Below are 21,780 nucleotides of genomic sequence, written 5' to 3'. Positions count from 1 at the left end.
TAAGACAATACTTTCCCAACTGTATAACTCTGTGCCGCCCACCACCCATAATAATTTCCCTTCTGTCCCTGCACACTTTCAAAGCAAGTTTTGCCAGTCAGTCACTCATTCATTTGAGGTGTGGAGTAGATCAAACGTTTCCTGATCTGTACCCAATCTCTTGGATGCACTCTGTGCAGTTCACCTCTGCTGCAACCTTCATTCAGGCCTCGAGGTCAGCCGATGGCGCCTTCTATGGCCACGACTGAAAAACTATTTCTCTGGTCCAGCGAATGGTCTGGAGGAGGTCACGCAGCAAGCCTTTACTGAATTGTGGGGAGATCCTCTGACTTGATTGTGTTGAGACATTTTCGGGTGCCAGAGAGAAATTCAGCAGTGTTGATGGACTTGTTTCACTGGAAACACAGAAATGCCTCTGACAAAGATTTAAACTGCAGAGCTTTCAGAGCCTGCAAAATGAATTCCAACTCTTAACACAGGACTGACTGCTGTTGAAATATGGCACATGCCGGGTAATGTGGGCCTTTCTGATGTTAGAGCTACCCCTGCCACCTGCGGCAAGCCCACATCACCCTCACTAAATAGCTGGTCACAACAAAATCAGTTCAACCAGCTACCGTCAACCCACGCCAGATTCCCGCAATATCCAGTTCCACCTGTGGGAGTGGCGTCAGCGACATTCGATCCAGCTCAATAATTAATGGAAGTAGCATATCAGTAAAATTCAGTTTCCAAGATTTGTCTGTACATTCAGAGCATTCCAAAGCACATTTCAGCCAATTAAGTGACTTTGAAGTGAAGTCACTGTTATGTATGAAAAAGAGGCAAGTGATGTAGGCTGAGGGATAAATGTTGGCTAGAACATTGGGAAAGCTCCCTACTCTTCTTTGAAAAGTGCTCTGGGATCTTTATGTCCACCTGAGAAGACAGACAGGCCTCAGTCTAACTTTTCACCTGAGGATGACTCCTCCATCAGTGTAATGCTCCCTTAGTGCTACATTACTGTGTTAGCCGAGGTGAAGTGTTTCTCTGCATGGCCTTTGAACAGTCAATCAGACTTATGGGCCTCGACTTTAAACTTCCTCATAGAATGAGCGGTCGAGGGGTTTAAACTCTTTAAAGCCCACCACGTGTGCATCCGTTCTGTAACTCCCTCTTCATTCCCCAAGAGTCCCCTGCTTCAACGTCCTGCTGTTGGTTTTCCTGGCCGGCCACCAGTCAGCCTGTCAAGTTGTCCAGCTGCCAAGAAGGAGACTGGTAGAAAAATATTTTAATTTGGCTCTGCCATTGAATGCGGCAGCCGTATCAAGTTTGTCTTGCACTCTCCCAGCCTCCCCATAAATATGGGCTCCTGATCTCTTTGGCAGAGTAATCCATTCCGAATTGAGATTACCTTAGTCATGTTTTTTTATTTGCTCATAGATTCTGGTTATGGCTTTACTATATAAAATTTGGCATTTTTTTTAATACTCCTGTAAACACCTGTGCTGACCCTTTAATCAGACTACAATCTTAAATATCTTGTATTGAAAACAATTTGAGTAATGAAAGAATATTTATAAATGTTTGGACGACGATTAAAATTGGACACTTGCTTTCATAGGTTTTGGCTTTCCGGCTAACTGTTACCGTGCCAGATTCTTCTCAATTCCACTTAATTAAAAATCAACAAATTACACATTGATACAGCTGCTTCAGTGCCCCACTGTATGATTGTTAGCTTGTCAGTACAGACAACTCCTTGTCTGGTTTGAATCTCTTGGCCTATTGCTTATTATTGGATTCAATCCCATCCATAATACCAGGTTAACCCTGTTTGATAGCTGTTTTGCACAGTGCAAAATCTACAATTGAAAATAGATCCCTGCAAAAAAAATTGTATTGCATTAATTGAAATTTAATCTCATTTGCAGGATTTATACTGCAGTAGTTACATAACATGTTCACAATGAAAAATGTCAAATATCGTTTATACTCGGCATTATTTTTCACTCCAGTTGTACATGACCTGGAAATCCTGACAAAATCTTGACAATGAGGCTATTGTTTTGAGACTTCATATGGCTCTGCAAGTAATACAGCATCCTCCAGTGTCAAGAACTTTGTATTGCAGGACTGCATTTTTTGGTATTTGCAGTATGGTATTTTCTAAACTCATAGATATTGATCCAGATTGGGCAGCAGTAATGACTGCATTAGTTGCCATCTGGTAAATTTAACATACAAGCATTTGAATTAGGTGCAGGAATGAGTCTGCTTCTCCATTTGATATGGTCATTGCTGATCTGATTATGGCCTATACTTTTCTGCCCACCTCCTATGTCCTTTGACTCCTTTGAGTCAAGAATCTATCTAACTCGGCCTTCAAAATATTCAATAACCCTCACTGCTCTTTGCACAATAAGATTTCACAGACTAACGAACATCTTTGAGAGAGAAATAATTCTCATAGAGAAATAATTCTCATATCCATCCTCTTTTCAAATGTTGATTCAGTCGAGTGAGCCTTCCTTGCACTGCTTCTAATTGCATTTAGGTCGGGGTGGGGTGGCGGGGAGGATCGGCAAGTGTGAGAGGAGGTAATCGAGTCATGGGTGTTGTCTGGACAGTTCAGTTATGTCGTTACCCAGACTAGGTTTTAATCTGTCAAATATTTTATGGATAACTACCCAGGTAAATACTGTGGAACTGTCCAAAGCCTCTGACCCAAGCTCAGAGTCTGAGATGTTCGCAGAGCACCCCTGGAAGCCGGGAATTGCCCATGGGAAGTTCCAGGCAATTCGCACGGAGGTCAGCACATAGTGACATCTGCAGATCCCGATGCACACCTTCAGTCATATGCCTGCAATCTGGAGACTGGGGGCTTTGGCCCACTAACTCAACTGTAAATATATTTTAATTGCTGGAACCTCTGTATAATTATACCAAAATTAGTGTTAACTACTCATAGAATTTACAGTGCAGAAGGAAGCCATTCGGCCCATCGAGTCTGCACCGGCTCTTGGAAAGAGCACCCCACCCAAGGTCAACACCTCCACCCTATCCCCATAACCCAGTAACCCCACCCAACACTAAGGGCAATTTTGGACACTAAGGGCAATTTATCATGGCCAATCCACCTAACCTGCACATCTTTGGACTGTGGGAGGAAACCGGAGTACCCGGAGGAAACCCATGCACACACGGGGAGGATGTGCAGACTCCGCACAGACAGTGACCCAAGCCAGAATCGAACCTGGGACCCTGGAACTGTGAAGCAATTGTGCTATCCACAATGCTACCGTGCTGCCTTGACTGTACTGTTATGCAAGAGAGTAAAATATTGCAACTGAAGTGGGAACCAATTTTAATTAAAGGCTTAGTTTCAGGAAATTGGAATAAAGCACATCCCAGGTTAATGGAATGTTGCTGCTCCAAAACCTTTCCTCCTTCCATTCATACTGATGATTTGTTGGATTAAAACTTGTAAAATGAATCAGGAATGCTTGTGTCCTGTTGACTATAAAACACAATGTTTTGAGTAGAGTCCTTGAAATTCCTTTGTTTTTGTTTTTAGGTCAGTACCTGGAACTACTGCAGCAGAGTGTGAATCCAACCTGAAAAAAATTTATACTGTGCAAACTGTACAGGTGAGGGGAAAACATGGGTATGTGAAAGGTGTCTATGCAGTACTATGATTTTGAAATGAATTGAAAGTTGGCCAGTGTAACTCTTCAAAATAACCTTAAATTGCTCTTCTGTAAGCTGTTTCTAAAAGTTCAACAATGGTATATGATGTCAAATGGTGGGGGCTAGGCAAGTCGAGTTGAGGGGGTCTGGGTTTTGTCAGGTGCTGGGGACTAGTCTGGTCGGTTTGAGGGGGACAGTCAGTTGGTGGGGCGAGTCAGGTCAGGTTGTGAGGAGGATTCAGACATCAAGGAGTAGTTGGCTGGTAGGGGCTGGCCTAGCAAGGTCAGTTTGGGCGGTAGCCGGGGAGGAGTCGAGGGAGGAGTTGGGTGGTAGAGGCGAGGTTGCTGAGTTAATGGGAGAGGTGGGTGCTGTGAGCTCGTCAGGTCAGGTTGAAGTTATGGGGGGGATGGGGGACTCCATGTAAATGATTGGGGGAACAATTGTGTAGTTACCTGTTTAATATTTCCTGGGTAACTATCTAGGTAAGTACATCAAAACTGTCCAGAGTCTCTGACACTAACCCAGAGTTGGAGACTTTTAAGAGGGTTCTGGGAACCAGGGAAGTTCAAACTTCCTGGTGAGTCATTGCATCAGGTCTTCCACATCCAGAGACCAGAAGAACTGGGCCACTATTTTAGAACATAGAACAGTACAGCACAGAACAGGCCCTTCAGCCCTCAATGTTGTGCCGAGCCATGATCACCCTACTCAAACCCACGTATCCACCCTATACCCGTAACCCAACAACCCTGCCCCCCTTAACCTTACTTTTATTAGGACTTTTCTTGCTTTCCATTTGCCTGGTTTCCATATGTGCATTCAGCTGTCACTTTGCGGTACTACTTTATGCAACAGTAGAATGTGTAGCTGATTCCAATCAGTGGTTGATTGCAATTTTTATTTTTCCTGTATGTAGATATTAATAAATATTTTTAATGGGTGTATTTTTGCAGATGTGCTACATTAGGCAATATAAATAAGTATTCCTCTGAAACAAAACCTGTGCATCTGCAGATGGACCGGATTTTACCCACTGTCTTCCAATTGCTGTCAAAGTTGCTAATGTTAGAACAGATGGTATAGTTAATTCCCATTGGGAGCGGAACTGGCAGCAGCCGGGAGTAGTGCTAAAGAGCTGGTAGGAGGAGTACTCCTGTCAGCTGAACATTGTTTTATTTTTTTAAAAACTTTGTGTGATAACCAACAAAAATCTTAAGGACTGCTGGTTAGACCACATCCAACGCCTGCACCACTGAGTGCAAATAAATTTTCAGGCTGGGTCCGAAAACAGGTGTTGGGTATCTTTTTAGCATACCCAAGAGACCTGACATCAGTTTTGGCTGAATGCAGAAAAGCAACATCATCAGAACCGCTGTGTGTTCGAGGTGTTCCCAAAAGTGGTTGGGCAAATGACGTTGCCCCCCCACCGCACACCAACGCCCCAACTAACAGACCTATTGTGCTCCCTGGTTTCCAAATGGGAGATGGGTACAATGAGATCCTATGAATTTCCCCTGTGGCATTAAATGTTAATCTAGTTTCTGTTTCTTTTTTTAAAAATAATTTTTATTGGAATTTTTTGAAAAATATATATCAACAAAACAATAATAATAAACACCCCCCCGGCACCCGTAACAACGCATATAACAAACCCCCCAAACCCCAATAAACAACAAAATAAATTAACAATAAGCAAATTAACTTAAACACTATCCGCCTAAACCCCCCCCCCCCCCCCCCCCCCCCCCGGGTTGCTGCTGCTGCTGCTGCTGACCTAGTACCTTATCGTTGAGCCAGAAAGTCGAGGAAAGGCTGTCACCTCCTAAAGAACCCTTGTACCGACCCCCTCAGGGCGAACTTGACCCTCTCCAGCTGAATGAATCCTGCCATGTCATTAATCCAGGTCTCCACGCCCAGAGGTCTCTCATCTTTCCACTGCAGCAAGATCCTCCGCCGGGCTACTAGGGACGCAAAGGCCAAGACATCGGCCTCTTTCGCCTCCTGCACTCCCGGCTCCACCCCAACCCCAAATATCGCGATTCCCCAGCCTGGCTTGACCCTGGATCCGACCACCCTTGACACCGTCCTCGCCACCCCCTTCCAGAACTCCTCCAGTGCCGGGCATGCCCAGAACATATGGGCATGGTTCGCTGGACTCCCCGAACATCTGACGCACCTGTCTTCGCCCCCAAAGAACCTACTCATCCTAGATCCGGACATGTGGGCCCGGTGCAGTACCTTGAACTGGATGAGACTAAGCCTCTCACATGAAGAGGAGGAGTTCACCCTCTCCAGGGCGTCCGCCCATGTCCCCTCCTCAATCTGCTCCCCCAGCTCCACCTCCCACTTAGCCTTCAGCTCCTCTACAGACACCTCCCCCACCTCCTGCATAACCTGGTAGATGTCAGACCCCTTACCCCCCGTGGGGGCAGCAAAGGGAACCCCTCCACCTGTTGCCTAGCAAACGCCTTGACCTGAAGGTACCTGAACATATTCCCCGGGGGGAGCTCAAACGTCTCCTCCAGTTCACCAAGGCTCGCAAACCTCCCGTCAATGAACAGCTCTCCCAACTTCCTAATGCCCGCTCTGTGCCACCCCAGGAACCCGCCTTCCATGTTCCCTGGGACAAACCAGTGGTTCCCCCGCAGCGGGGCCTCCACCGAGCCCCCAACTCTTCCCCCCCCCCGTGTCGCCTCCACTGCCCCCAAATTTTGAGGGTAGCCGCCACCACCGGGCTCGTAGTGTACCTCGTTGGAGGGAGCGGCAGCGGTGCCGTTACCAGTGCCTTCAGGCTCGTGCCTCCACAGGACGCCATCTCCATCCGTTTCCATGCTGCCCCCTCCCCATCCATTACCCACTTACGTACCATCGAGACGTTAGCCGCCCAATAGTACCCAGAGAGGTTGGGCAGCGCCAGCCCCCCTCTATCGCTCCGAAAAGACCCTCCTTACCCTCGGAGTCCCGTGCGCCCAAACAAATCCCAGAATAGTGCTGTTCACCCTCCCAAAAAAGGCCCTCGGAACAAAAATGGGGAGGCGCTGAAACAAAAACAAAAACCTCGGGAGCACCGTCATTTTAACGGACTGTACTCTACCCGCCAACGACAACGGCAGCATGTCCCACCTTTTAAATTCCTCCTCCATCTGCTCCACCAACCTAGTAAAATTGAGCTTGTGCAGAGTCCCCCAGCTCCTAGTCACCTGAACCCCCAGGTACCTAAAACTCCTCACTGCCCTCTTTAGCGGGAGCCTACCAATCCCCTCCTCCTGATCTCCCGGGTGTACGACAAACAGCTCACTCTTGCCCAGGTTCAATTTATATCCCGAGAAACTCCCGAACTCAGCAAGAATCTCCATCACCTCCGGCATTCCCCCCACTAGGTCTGCTACATACAACAGCAAGTCGTCCTCATACAGCGACACTCTGTGCTCCTCCGCACCTCGTACCAAACCCCTCCACCTCCTCGACTACCTGAGAGCCATGGCAAGAGGCTCAATTGCCAGCGCAAAAAGCAAGGGTGACAGGGGGCACCCCTGCCTCGTCCCATGGTGGAGCCTGAAGTACTCAGACCTCCTCCCATTTGTCGCTACACTCTCCATCGGGGCCGCGTACAGCAACCTCGCCCATTTAATAAACCCCACCCCAAACCCGAACCTCTCCAACACCTCCCACAAGTACTCCCACTCAACCCTGTCAAAGGCCTTCTCCGCATCCAATGCCACCACAATCTCCGCCTCTCCTTCTGCTGCCGGCATCATTATCACATTTAGCAGCCTTCGCACGTTAGTGTTCAGCTGCCGCCCCTTCACAAAACCCGTCTGATCTTCATGTACCACCCCCGGCACCCAGTCCTCTATTCTAGTGGCCAAGATCTTCGCCAGCAACTTGGCGTCCACATTCAGCAGTGAAATCGGCCTATATGATCCGCACTGCAAGGGGTCCTTATCACGCTGCAGGGTCAGGGAGATTAGCACCCGAGACATCGTCGGGGTGAGAACACCCCCCTCCCATGCCTCGTTGAAGGTCCTGCCCAGCAGGTCCGCATATTTCTTATAAAATTCAACCGGGAACCCATCCGGTCCCGGCGCCTTCCCCGGCTGCATGTGGCCAATCCCACTGACCAGCTCCTCTAACTCGATTGGCGCCCCCAGTCCCTCCACCTGCTCCTGCACCCTTGGAAATCGGAGCCTGTCCAAAAAACTCTCCATTCCCCCTCCCACCGCCGGCGGCTCCGACCGGTACAGTTCCCTATAGAGGTCTCTAACGACCTCATTGACCTCTGCCCCCTGCCGCACCACATTCCCATCTCTATCCTTCACTCCACCAATCTCCCCAGCCGCGTCCCGCTTACGAAGCTGGTGTGCCAGCATCCTGCTCGCCTTCTCTCCATACTCATAGACCGCTCCCTGCGCCTTCCTCCACTGTGTCTCCGCCTTTCTGGTGGTCAATAAATCAAACTTGGCCTGCAAGCTACGCCACTCCCCCAGCAAACCCCCCTCCGGGGCCTCCATGTACCTCCTATCCACACTCAACAGCTCCTCCACCAGTCTCTCCCTCTCCCTCCTCACCCCCCTCTCCCTATGGGCTCGGATGGAGATCAGCTCCCCCCTAATCACTGCCTTCAGCGCCTCCCACACCATCCCCACCTGGACCTCCCCAGTATCATTGACCTCGAGGTACCTCTCGATACCTCCCCGAACCCTCCTACACACCTCCTCATCAGCCAACAACCCCACGTCCAGACGCCAAAGTGGGCGCTGGTCCCGCACCTCCCCCATCTCCAGATCCACCCAATGCAGAGCATGGTCCGAAATCGCAATGGCCGAATACTCGGCCTCCTCCACCCTCGGGACCAGTCCCCTGCTCAAAACAAAGAAATCAATGCGGGAATAAACCCTGTGCACATGGGAGAAAAAAAGAGTACTCCCGAGCCTTCGGCCTCCCGAACCTCCAGGGATCCACTCCTCCCATCTGGTCCATAAACCCCCTCAACACCTTGGCCGCCGCCGGCCTCCTGCCTGTCCTTGAACTAGAACGATCCAGTAGGGGATCCAGCACCGTATTGAAGTCTCCCCCCATGATCAAGCCCCCCACCTCCAGGCCAGGAATGCGGCCCAACATACGCCTCATGAAACATCATCCCAATTTGGGGCGTACAGATTAACCAACACCACCCTCTCCCCCTGCAGCTTACCGCTCACCATCACATATCTGCCGCCACGATCAGCCACAGCCTCAAACGCCACCCTCTTCCCCACCAGGATCGCCACCCCCCCGGTTCTTCGAGTCGAGCCCTGAGTGGAAAACCTGCCCCACTCACCCCTTCCTCAGATGGACCTGGTCCGCCACCTTCAGGTGGGTCTCCTGGAGCATGGCCACGTCCGCCTTCAGCCCCTTCAGATGCGAAAACACCCGGGCCCACTTAACCGGCCCATTCAACCCCCTCACGTTCCACGTAATCAGCTGGATCAGGGGGCACCCCGCCCCCCTCCCCCGTCGACTAGCCATAGCCCATCGACTAGCCATAGCCCATCGACTGCTCTCCCCTGGCCATCACCCATTCGGCCTGTTTCCCACGGCGATAGAACCTCACCCCGACCCGCACCAATTCCTCCCTGGCCAATCCAGCAGCAACCCGGTATCCCCCCCCCCCCCCCGCCCCCAGGCTAGGACCCCTCCTAGCCGCGACTTTCCCTCCACTGTACTCCCGTGAGCCAGCTGACTTCTGCTGACCCCGGCAGCTCCCGCTCTAACTCCGACCCCTCCCGATATGAGGTTCCCCTGCATCAGCTCCTGCCACCGCTTCAGCGCGGGAAACCCGGTCTAATAACCACGCCTCTCGCCACCAGCTCCACCCCCTCGTCCCGCAGCGCGGGAAACCAGAGAAAAGCCTGCGCTTTCACACTGCCCCACCCCACCAACGCAGCTCCCAAACCGTAGTCCCAACCCAACCACCAACTCCATACAAACAAAGAGACAGATCAACCACAAACCCCAGTACCCCCCTTAGAACACAAAACCATAACCCACATCATCCGAAAGCGAGAGAAAAAACAAAAACAAACAGAATAACCCGCTACAGCATAAACAATGATACATAAATAGAAAAACTCCCACAGCCCCCAATCTCTAGTTCGAGTCCAGCTTTTCAGCCTGCACAAAGGCCCACGCTTCCTCCGGGGACTCAAAAGTAGTGGTGCCGGTCCTTGTAGGTGACCCACAGGCGCGCAGGCGGTAACGTGCCGAACGTCACCTGCTTTCCATGGAGCACCGCCTTCGTCCGGTTAAACCCGGCTCTCCGCTTGGCCACCTCCGCACTCAAGTCCTGGTAGATACGCACTACCGAATTCTCCCACTTATTGCTCCTCACCTTCTTGGCCCATCGGAGAACACACTCCCGGTCACTGAACCGATGGAACCGCACCAGCACCGCCCGCAGGGGTTCATTCGCCTTAGGCCGCCTGGCCAGTACTCTGTGGGCCCCCTCCAGCTCCAGGGGCAGATGGAAGGATCCTGCCCCCACCAGCGAGTTCGACATCACGGCCACATAGGCCGGCAGGTCCGACCCCTCCAGTCCCTCCTCGAGGCCCAGGATCCGCAGGTTCTTCCTCCGTGACCGAAGCTCCATCTCCTCGAACCGATCTTGCCACTTTTTATGAAGCGCCTCGTGTATCTCCACCTTCCCCACGAGGGCCGAAACCACCACCTCGCGTTCAGAGGCCTGCTGCTGCAACTCAAGTATCGCTGCACCCTGGGTTGGCTGGGTCTCCAGCAGCTTACTCGTCATCACCTTCAAGGATTCCAACAACTCCCCTTTCAGCTCCGTGAAATAGCGCAGAAGGGCCGCCTGCTGCTCCTCAGCCCTCTGCCTTCACTCCTCAGGGGCTCCACCGGCCGCCATTTTGTCCACCTTCCCCCACTTTTCCAGGGGAGCTGCTGCCGTTTATCTCCTCGACCCACTCCGGGTCCGCACCATAAATCCCGGGGGGTTTGCTCCAGACCCCTTTATCCACCGGGAATCGTCGAATCAGCGCCGTTTGGGGCCCTTAAAAGAGCCTGCAAGTCCTTTTAAAGCAGGAGCTGCCGAACGTGCGGCTCAGCTCCACACAGCCGCAACCGGAAGTCCTAGTTTCTGTTTCAATAACAAAATGTTGTAATGAATTCAATAGCCTCACTCCCTCTGGCTATTAACTTAAAAATCCTCTTTATCCTAAATCTTTTGCTTTTAATCTTGTACTCATCTTCTTTCATTCTAGATTCCTCAAAATGGAAACTGTTTACAGTCTCCTCCTTTCATATGCATGCTTTTAAGTTTGCAAATGTTTACTGTCCAAGGTGCATCAAGTTACTGCTATACCACCAGTGTTCAAATTTGTTTTTCGGTGTTGATGTTCACTGATACTAATTAGAACCTTTTTTTTAATAAACATTTTATTGAGGTATTTTTGGTATAGCAACAACAAAATAAACAATATACGTGAAACCATGAACATAGTGCAAAAGCCCCACCCTTATTAACCCCCTACTCTAATATAAACGGCTCCCACCTCCCCTTCTGCTGACGATTAACTTTCTGCAAAGAAGTCGACAAACGGTTGCCACTTCCGGGTGAACCCTAACAGTGACCCCCTCAAGGCGAACTTGATTTTCTCCAAACCGAGAAAGCTAGTCACGTCTGATAGCCAGGTCTCTGAGTGCGGGGGCTTCGAGTCCCTCCATGCTAATATATCTGTCTCCGGGCTGCCAGGGAAGCAAAGGCCAGAACGTCTGCCTCTTTCTCCTCCTGGATTCCTGGGCCTTCTGACACCCTGAAAATCGCCACCTCTGGACTCAGCGTCACCCTTGTTCTTAACACTGTGGACATGACATCTGTAAACCCCTGCCAAAATCCCCTAAGCTTTGGGCATGTCCAAAATGTGGACATGGTTTGCCGGTCCCCCTGCACATTTTGCGCACCTGTCCTCCACCCCAAACAATCTGCTCATCCGGGCCAGTGTCATGTGAGCCCGGTGAACAACCTTAAATTGTAACAGACTGAGCCTGGCACATGTTGCGGACGCGTTGACTCTACTCAGTGTGTCTGCCCATAGACCATCCTCTATCTCACCTCCCAGCTCCTTCTCTCACTTGCGCTTCAGCTCCTCCTCCCACTTGCGCTTCAGCTCCTCGGTCTGCGTCTCCTCTGTGTCCTTAAATGTCCAAGACATCTCCGACCCACCCTCTGGAAACTACCCTGTCCTAAATCCCCCATTAGTGGTAGGAGAGGGAATGTTGACACCTGTTTACGAAGGAAGTCCCACACCTGCAGATATATGAATTTGTTTCCCCTCGCCAACCCAAACTTTTCCTCCAACACCCTCATACTCTGAAAGCTCCCCTGTATGAACATATCCCCCATCCTCTCAAACCCTGCTCTCCGCCATAACCGGAGCCCCCCGTCCATACTCCCCGGGACAAACCGGTGATTATCACAAATTGGAGCCCAGACCGATGCTCCCATATGCCTCCTCCATTGGCCCCAAACTCTCAGGGCCGCCACCACCACTGGACTGGTGGAATACCGTGCCGGCGGGAACGGCAGAGGCGCAGTTAACAACGCCCTCAGCCTGGTGCCCTTGCATGAAGCCGTCTCCACACGCAACCATGCCTACCCCTCCCCCACCACCCACTTCCTGATCATGGCTATATTAGCCGCCCAGTAATAGTTGCTAAAATTTGCCAGCGCCAGCCCGCCCTCTCCCCGACTCCATTCAAGCATTACCTTCCTTACTCGCGGGTTCTTGCCTGCCTAGACGAAGCCCGTGATCACTCAGTTGACACTCTTAAAAATGGACCGCGGAATAAAGATGGGGAGACACTGAAATACAAATTGCAATCTCGGGAGGACCGACATCTTCACCGTTTGCACCCTCCCAGCCAGAGACAGCGGAAGCGCGCCCCATCTCCGAAAATCATCCTTCAATTGGTCTACTAGGGGGCATAGCCTCAAAATAAGGGGAAGTAGATTTAGGACTGAGTTTAGGAGGAACTTCTTCACCCAAAGGGTTGTGAATCTATGGAATTCCTTGCCCAGTGAAGCAGTTGAGGCTCCTTTATTAAATGTTTTTAAGGTAAAGATAGTTTTTTGAAGAATAAAGGGATTAAGGGTTATGGTGTTCGGGCCGGAAAGTGGAGCTGAGTCCACAAAAGATCAGCCATAATCTCATTGAATGGTGGAGCAGGCTCGAGGGGCCAGATGGCCTACTCCTGCTCCTAGTTCTTATGTACTAGCCGGGCCAGATTCAATTTATGCAGCCGGTCCCATTCCCACACCACTTGGATGCCTAGGTACCTAAAGCTCCCCTCTACTAACCTAAACGGCAATTCTCCCAGTCGCCTCTCCTGTCCCCTCACCTGGACCAGAAATATCTCACTCTTTCCCATATTAAGCTTATACCCTGAAAACCGGCCATATTCCCCTAGAATGCTCATGATTTCTTCCATCTCCTCTATTGGGTCCGAAATGTACAGAATCGGGTCATCCGCATAGAGCAAAACCCTGTGTTCCACATCTCTTCCCCCCCCCCCCCCCCCCCCCCCCCCCCCCCCCCCGGACCAGTCCTCTCCAGCCCGTCGAGGCTCTCTGAGCAATTGCCAATGGCTTTATAGCCAGCGCAAACAACAGTAGGGAGAGGGGGCATCCCTGTCTCGTCCCCGGTGTAGTCTAAAATAGTCTGATGTTGTCCTATTCATCCGTACACTTGCCACAGGAGCCTGATACAGTAACCTGACCCAGTCAATAAAGCCCCGCCCGAATCCGAACCATCCCAGTATCTCCCACAGATAATCCCATTCTACCAGATCAAAAGCCTTTTATGCATCCATTGCGATCACTACCTCCACCTCTCTACCTTCCGGAGGCACCATGATCACATTTAACAGCCTTCTTACATTGGCCACCAATTGCCTGCCCGTAACAAACCCCGTCTGGTCCTCCGCAATAACGTCCGGAACACAATCCTCGATCCTGGAGGACAAGATTTTGGCCAGCAACTTGGCATCTACATTCAACAGGGAGATAGGCCTGTAGGACCCACACATTCTGGGTTCTTGTCCCGCTTAAGAATTAGCGAAATCTTTGCCTGTGACATCGTCTGAGGCAGCACCCCTTTTCCCCTTGCCTCATTGAATATCCTCAACAACATTGGCCCCAATATCTCCGAGAACTTTTTATAAAACTCCACTGGGTACCCGTCCGGACCTGGGCCCTTACCTGCCTGCATGGCCTTCAAGCCCTCCACTATCTCTTCCAGCCCGATTGGGGCCCCCGGCCCTCCTACCCGCTCCCTGTCCACCTTTGGGAAATTCAGCCCCTCCAAGAAGCGCCTCATCCCCTCCGGCCCCATAGGGGGTTCCAACCTGTACAGCCTGCTGTAGATATTCTTAAACGCCTTATTCACCCCTACTGAATCACCAACCAGGTTCCCATCTCGTCCTTTAGTTTCCCTATCTATCTAGCTGCCTCCCTATTCCTAAGCTGCTGTGCAAGCATTCTGGTGGCCTTCTCTCCATACTCATTGATCGCCCCCTCGCCTTTCTCAGCTGCTCCATCGCCCTCCCTGTGGTCAGCAAGCTAAACTCTGCCTGTAACCTCCGCCGTTCCCTTAAAAGCCCTGCCTCTGGGGTCTCCCCATACCTCCTGCATACTACAGCAATCTGTAGTATCTCCTTTACCAGTCTGTCCGTCTCTTCCCTAATCCTATGGGCCTGGATCGAAATCAGCTCCCCCTGACCGCCGCCTTCAGTGCTTCCCACACCACCGCTGCAGAAATTTCCCCCGTGTCATTGGCCTGCAGGTAGTTCTGAATATATTTCCTCAGCTGCTCGCACACACCTTCATCCACCAAAAGTCCCACATCCAACCTCCAGTGCGGGCGTTGGTTACTGTCTTTACGAACCTGCAGGTCAACCCAGTGCGGAGCATGGTCTGAGATTGTAATCGCCGAGTACCCCGTGTCCACCACCCCAGCCAGCAAGGCCCTAATCAAAATATAGAAATCAATCCGGGAGTTCACTTTATGCACATGTGAGTAGAACGAGAACTCCTTCACCCTCGGCTGCCCATATCTCCATGGATCCACCCTCCCCCATCAGCTCCATGAACCCTCTTAGATCCTTTGCCATTGCTGGCACCTGCCCGTTTTCGAGCTTGACCGGTCCAAGCCAGGGTCGAAAACTGTGTTGAAGTCCCCTCCCATGACCAACCAATGCCAGTCCAGATCCGGTATCTTCCCCAGTGTCCTCTTCATAAACTCCACATCATCCTAATTTGGTGCATACACATTTACCAATACCACCTGCACCCCCTCTAGCTTCCCACTGACCATAATGTACCGACCTCCCACGTCCGAGACTATTCTACCCGCCTCAAACACCACCTGCTTATTGATCAGGATTGCGACCCCTCGAGTCTTTGAATCTAGTCCAGAGTGAAAGATCTGTCTGAACCAGCCATTCCTCAGTCTAATCTGGTCCGTTACTCTAAGGTGTCTCCTGCAACATTACCACGTCCACCTTCAATCCCCTGAGATGCGCAAACACACGTGCCCTTTTGTTAGAAATGTTTCTAACAGCCTACCTCAGTGCAAGTAATTATGAATTGAATGTGTTGTTATAAACCTTGGGTTTCCTTTCTGACTTGTTTCTCTTATCCTTCCTGTTCTGACCTTTGTCATGTCGCCTTCCTTATCCCACCATACTCCTGTTTGTGTCCCAATGTAATTGCTGTAAATCTACTGCAGATTTCTTGCTGACATTGCAGACCTGAATCTTGCTATGTCAAAATGGCCACTCCCTTGAGAAAAAGGCTATCCTCATTCATGACAATTCTGAACAAGTCGATGACCTACTGAACCAGACCCAATCTGGCTTTCCCAATAATGAGACTATCTAGGTTGAAAGAACAATGGCAGCGCAGTCTAGCTTTACAATGCTGCGGGATAGACCTGTTCTAATCCCCGCCATCTATTATCTTTAGGGAAAAAATGTAAATTGTAGGAGTCAATGTTAGGTAAGTGAAAAAATGCTTATTTTTTGGAGTATGACAATTAATTTGTGTTTGGAAAATAATGGAAAATTAGGTTACAGAGTTTGTTGCAATCTTTACTCAAAACCAAACAAATTGTTTAAACTCTTTTCAATGCTATCTTTTAGCAGCAAAACAAAAGAATAATCAAAGCATGTATTTTTAATAACCTCAATTTATTTGTATAATTTGTTGTTTTAATTGAACTTGGTAGTAAACTTATTCTGCCCTGTTCAAAATTCAATGATGGGACTGGGGATATGAGGTCTGTTTTCTAGTTTTGGAATTTGAATCCATACCCAGCCCAGCTGCACAACAATCCTTCATTGTTTCTTGTCTCTTGAGTGGTATTCTGCAGAAGCAATACATTGGGATCATATTACCCATCTCCCACAAGTGAAAATCTAACCATCGCTCCTTGACATTCGGTGTGATTACCATCGTTGAATCCCTCACTTTCAACATCCTGGGGGGGTCACCATTGACCAGAAACTGAACTGGGTTATCCACATAAATACTGTGGTTGCAAGAGCAAGTCAGAGGCTAGGAGTCCTGTGGCGAGTAACTCGCCTCTTGACTTCCCAAAGCCTGCCCACCATCTACAAGACAGAAGTCAGGAGTGTGATGAAATACTCCCCATTTGCTTGGATGAGTGCAGCTCTAACAACATTTCAAGAAGCTCAGCACCATCTAAGACAAAGCAGCCCGCTTGATTGGCACCCCTTTCACAAACATTCAATCCCTCCACCACTGAAGAACAGTCACAGCTGTGTGTAGCATCTACAAGATGCATTGCAGATACACACCAAAGCTCTTTCCAAACTCACAACCGTTGTCAATCAAAAGGACACAGTCAGCAGACACATGGGAACACCACTACCTGCAAGTTCCCCTCCAAGGCACTCGTCATCCTTACTTGGAAATATATCGCTGCTCCATGTCACTGGGTCAAAATCCTGGGATTCCCTCCCCAACAGCACTGTGGGTGTACCTACACCACGTGTTGCCGTGGCTCCAAGAAGGCAGCTTCTCAAGGGTAATTAGGGATGGGAAATAAATACTGGCCTAGCCAGCATGCACCTACATCCTGTTAAATAATTGTTTTTTTAAGTGGTGGGACTAACTGGTGTGCTTTTGCAGATATCTTGCACAACATATCCCCCTCCTCAATGATGGAGGAGCCCAGTACATCAGTACAAAAGATTGGATGAACCATCTTCAGCCAGAAGTGCTGAGTGGATGTGCCATCTGTCTCCTGAGATCCCAGCTGCCAATCTTCAGCTAATTCGATTCACTCCACATGATGTCAAAAACAGCTGAATATTGCTAAGGATATGGACCCTGACCATATTCCAGCAATAGTGCTGAAGACTTCTCCTCCAGAACTAGCTGTTCGCCTAGCCAAGCTGTTTCAATACAGCTACAACGTTACCATCTAACCGGAAATCTGGAAACTTGCCCAGATATGTCATAGAATCATAGAATTTACAGTGCAGAAGGAGGCCATTCAGCCTATCAAGTCTGCACCAGTTCTTAGAAAGAGCACCCTATATAAGCCCACACCTCCACCTTATTCCCCATAACCGAGTAACCTCACCCCGTAACCGAGTAACCTCACCCTGTAACCGAGTAACTTCACCCAGTAACCTCGCCCAACCTTTTCGGACACGAAGGGCAATTTAGCTGTCTCCACTATACTACCGTCCTGCCCACAGAATACAGGACAGATCCAATTTAGTCAATTACTGCCCCAGTGGCGCCTCAATCAATAAAGTGATGGAGGTATCACAAGCAGCGTTAGCAAGTGGCCTTTACACACCAGTAATCTGTTCACTAGTGCTTAGTTCAGGCCCACCAAGCCAAATCACTCCTGACCTCATTACAGCCTTGTTCAAAAATGGACAAAAGAGCCTAACTCAGGAGTGCTTGTTGGAAGCCAGTCACCCAGTTCCAGGACATTGCTGCAGACATTTCTTAGGGTAGTGCCCAACGCCCAACCATCTTCAACTGCTTCATCACTGATCCTCCTTCCAATATCAGATGATGTTCACCTATGATTGCATATTTGTTCAGCACCATTTGTGACTCCTCAGATACTGAAGCAGTCCATGCCAATATGCAGTAAGCCCTGGATGACATTGAAGCTTGAGCTAATAAATGGTAAGTAACATTTGCACCATATAAGTGCCAAGCAGTGCCCATCTCCAACTAGAAAGAATCTAACCATCTCCATTTGACATTCAGTTACATTACCATTGCTGAATCCTCTAGTATTAACATCCTGGGGGTGGGGGTTACCATTGGCCAGAAACTGAACTGGACTAGACATATGAATATTGCGGTCACGAGCAAATCGGAGGCTAGGAATTCTTCAGAAAACACTCCTGACCCCACAAAGTCTGTCCAATGTCTGTAAGGCACAAACCATGAGTGTGCTAGAATATTCTTGATTTACCACGAGTGCATCTCCAACAACAATAAGATCAATACCTCCCAGGACTAAGCAGTCCACTTGATCAGCAACCCATCCACCACCTTAAGCATTGACTCCTCCACCACTGATGCACAGTGGCAGCAGAGGATACTATGTACATGTTGCACTGCTGCTGCTCACCATAGCTCCTTCAACAGCATCTTGTGACGTCTACCACCTAGAAGGACAAGGGCAGCAGACTTGTGGGAACACCATCACCTGCAAGTTCTCCTCCAAGCACCAAGCCACCCTGATTTGGGACTCCCTTCCCAGCAACAGCAATGTAGGTATACCTGTACCTGACTGGACTGCAACAGCTCAAGAAGGTGGCTCACCCCCACCTTCTCCAATACAATTAGAGGTGGGAAACAAATACTGGCCTCCCATTAAAGAGTAACCAAAAAGAAAAAAAAACTGACCAAATAATTGCTTCCTGTACTACAACCATTGTATGATCATATTAAATTATTTTATGAACACACTCACTGATCCTTTATTATTTGAAGACTTGCCCACCTTATGCAGTCTCTGTCTCATTCCATTGAAGTCAGCCTTATCTAAATCTAAAACTTCAGTCACTTCCACATTTTCCCCTTTGAAACACTTCATTGGGTTCAATCATATTATGATCACTCTTAAATAAATATTCATTCACTGTATTGCTCACACTGTTAAATAGTATTCAATACTTTCTGCCTAATAGCTAGAATATTCTAATTTATAATAATCTTTATCGTCACAAGTAGCCTTACATTAACACTGCAATGAAGTTACTGTGAAAAGCCCCTAGTCGCCAAATACAGGCACCTTTTTGGTTACACAGAGGGATAATTTAGCATGTCCAAATCAACTAACAGCACATCTTTCGGGATTTGTGGGAGGAAACCCACGCAGCCACTGGGAGATTGTGCAGACTCCACACACAGTGACCCAAGGCGGGAATCGAACCTGCGACCCTGGTGCTGTGAAGCAACAGTGCTACCCACTGTGCTACTGTGCTGCCCACATTTTAGTCATTTATTTATTCGACAACAAACTGGGCTTGCCTGACTCAGATATAAGCATTGGCTTAAAACTGCACTAAACCAGCAGTTAGATCTGCTATTCATAACATTGTCCACCAGATGCTGCAATATTACTCTACAGTTTTTTACTGAATGAAATATAATATATTGCATCATTTTGCAAAAGTGATCAACATTCTGTCGTCTAATTAGTTATGACTTGTGTGTTAAATACAATATACAACATTCAATGGATGTAAATTTAAATGCAAACAATTTAATGTATAATAATAAAGTTAGATTTCTTTACCTGAAATTCACACTGAATGGAAATAGAAAATGGTAGAAATATTCAGCATGTCAGGCAGTATCTGTGGAGAGAAAAACTGGGTTAACAGTTCAGGTCAACGTTCTTTCATCAGAACTAAAAAAAAGTTGGAGATGTAAAGGCTTTTTAAACAAGGGGTGGGTGGATGCAGAGGTGAAGGTTTATTAAAGGGTACAAGGCCGAAGAGATTAAATGGGAATTTTCATGGGACACCCCCACTTTCCAATGTAGAGCAACAGATGCAGCACATTAAATTGAATCATTGTTTTACTTGGAAGGAGTGTTTGGGGTCTTTGCAGGCAAGGAGGGAGGAGGTAAAAGGCAGGCGTTGCACATCTGCATTTACATGGCTTTGACAAAGGGTCATCTGGACTCAAAACGTTAGCTCTTTTCTCTCCCTACAGATGCTGCAAGACCTGCTGAGATTTTCCAGCATTTTCTCTTTTGGTTTCAGATTCCAGCATCCACAGTAATTTGCTTTTATACAAAGGAGACCGGTAACATTACAGTAATTGGGAAGGAAAGAGCTGCCTCCATGTTTTGCCATCTGCTTTTCTCCTGGCTTACTTGCCTACTGATCTCTTTTTTTTAAGAAACTAAAGTTAAGAGTCTGCAACCTCCTAATCTCTCCTCATTCAAGTTGCAGTTTTTCCACAGGACGCGTGATGTAGGAAATATGGCGGCCACTGTGCATACAACAAGATTGAGGGATAAATATTGGCTGGAATACTAGTAGAATTCCTTTGCCCTTTGAATAGTGCACTGGGATCTTTCACTTCTGCCTAAGAGGGCAGCTAGAGTCTTGTTTTAACCTTTCATCTTTGAAGCACTCTACTGCACTGGAATATCAGCATAGATTCTGTGATCGGGTCTCTGAAGTAGGGCTTGAACCAACAATCTTCTGATTCCGAGGGAGAGTGCTGCAATTGAGCCACAGTTAACGTCCTATGGATCTTGGAAAATAAGTTGCTTGCTCTATGGCCACAGTTGATTGTGTCTGAAGACTCCAAGCCCATGACAAGCAAACCAGAAATTCGGACCAACAGAGTTTCCTACACCCGACGCTGAGTCCCACGGCTCCTGCAATATTGGGTCTTGGGGCCCATTATAACAGAGCATAATATGGCATCATAACCCATCTTTGGAGAGTAATGGAATATCAGATGTATCACAGCAAGACTCGGTGGGGATTGAATCAGGCAGGGAATGGCTAGGCCAGGGATCACAGGTTACATAGGATGTGGGATTGGGCATTGGAGTCTAGGAGAGTTGGGGAGTGGGGATCTGAGATTGCTGCTCATTCAGTTAAGTACTTGCCCCCTAGCAGATTATACTTGGCTTTGTTTCCTCCTATTGCAGCTGGCATAGGCTACCTTGGAAAACTAATCTTGGAAGAGGAGGCCTCAAACATGTCTTGGATTCCTCGTTTGCACATGCCTACAGCCTGTTTCAGGGATGAGTAAAGAATGCATTTTTGTGTTCTTATTCAAAATGACAGATGGTCAGAAATGTGCAAATGCTTCCTGCCCACCACATTAAGGTCTTCGACGTCCTAATAACTGTCAATAAATTGGCAGAGTGCGCAAACCAGTTACTAAACCACTGTCTTATTTCCTCCTCTTCATAATCAACCAACTTGCATGTTTGATTAGATACAGATTTGCTGTGTATGCTTTAGCAGATAAATTGGAACAATATATTCAAAATAGAACTTTCAATCTAAAGCTAATTATCAGAACCTATTTTATCTGCAATGTAGCACTGATTTTCTTCTCACAAATATAGTCTGTTTTGATTGCAATGTGTCTTGAGATTTATATAGGGATGTTCTCGAACATATGAATGCAGCATTGATCCAAGAAGCCCTACCAATTTTAATAAATTAGTTCATTTGTAATTCCTTCTACACCTGAAGACCTAGAAATTTTCATAAAGATGTTCCTGTTGATTTATTAATTTTCATGGTTTATACAGTTGATGTGTGAAGATGAAATTTCTCAATGTTTTGCATCTTAACAACCAATTGGTTGCTTAAAAATGTCAGTGATGACAGATCTGGCATCTGAGTACTGTCGTATCAGTTAACTGCTGATGTTTTATTTGATTTCTGATAAAAATTGATGAGTGTTGATAACTGACTAGCATCAAAAAGTAGACATCTGCTTATTGTCTGGCTAATGGAGGAAATAGCAATTATAGCAAAATATTTGGGAGTCTTTGTGAACCTGCCCTGTTAATTGAT

The 21,780-nt window shown here is 48.3% G+C and overlaps 1 protein-coding gene across 2 annotated transcripts in view; it reads left to right on the top strand.

Moving 5' to 3' along the window:
- The window catches only part of eif4e3 (eukaryotic translation initiation factor 4E family member 3), a 114,592-nt gene that overhangs the window by 50,509 nt on the left and 42,303 nt on the right, over positions 1-21,780 (top strand). Inside the window, exon 2 of one of the 2 annotated variants that reach the window (XM_038810667.1) lies at positions 3,557-3,629. In XM_038810667.1, the coding sequence (XP_038666595.1) occupies positions 3,557-3,629 (73 nt within the window). Of the gene's footprint in view, positions 1-3,556; positions 3,647-21,780 lie in introns of those variants that run through there. The other variant, XM_038810668.1, reaches the window with a different exon arrangement.

Source organism: Scyliorhinus canicula, chromosome 11, assembly GCF_902713615.1.
Source record: "Scyliorhinus canicula chromosome 11, sScyCan1.1, whole genome shotgun sequence".
Lineage (NCBI taxonomy): Eukaryota > Metazoa > Chordata > Chondrichthyes > Carcharhiniformes > Scyliorhinidae > Scyliorhinus > Scyliorhinus canicula.
Note: the sequence above shows the minus strand (reverse complement) of the source record. Positions and strands in the feature narration are given on the sequence as shown.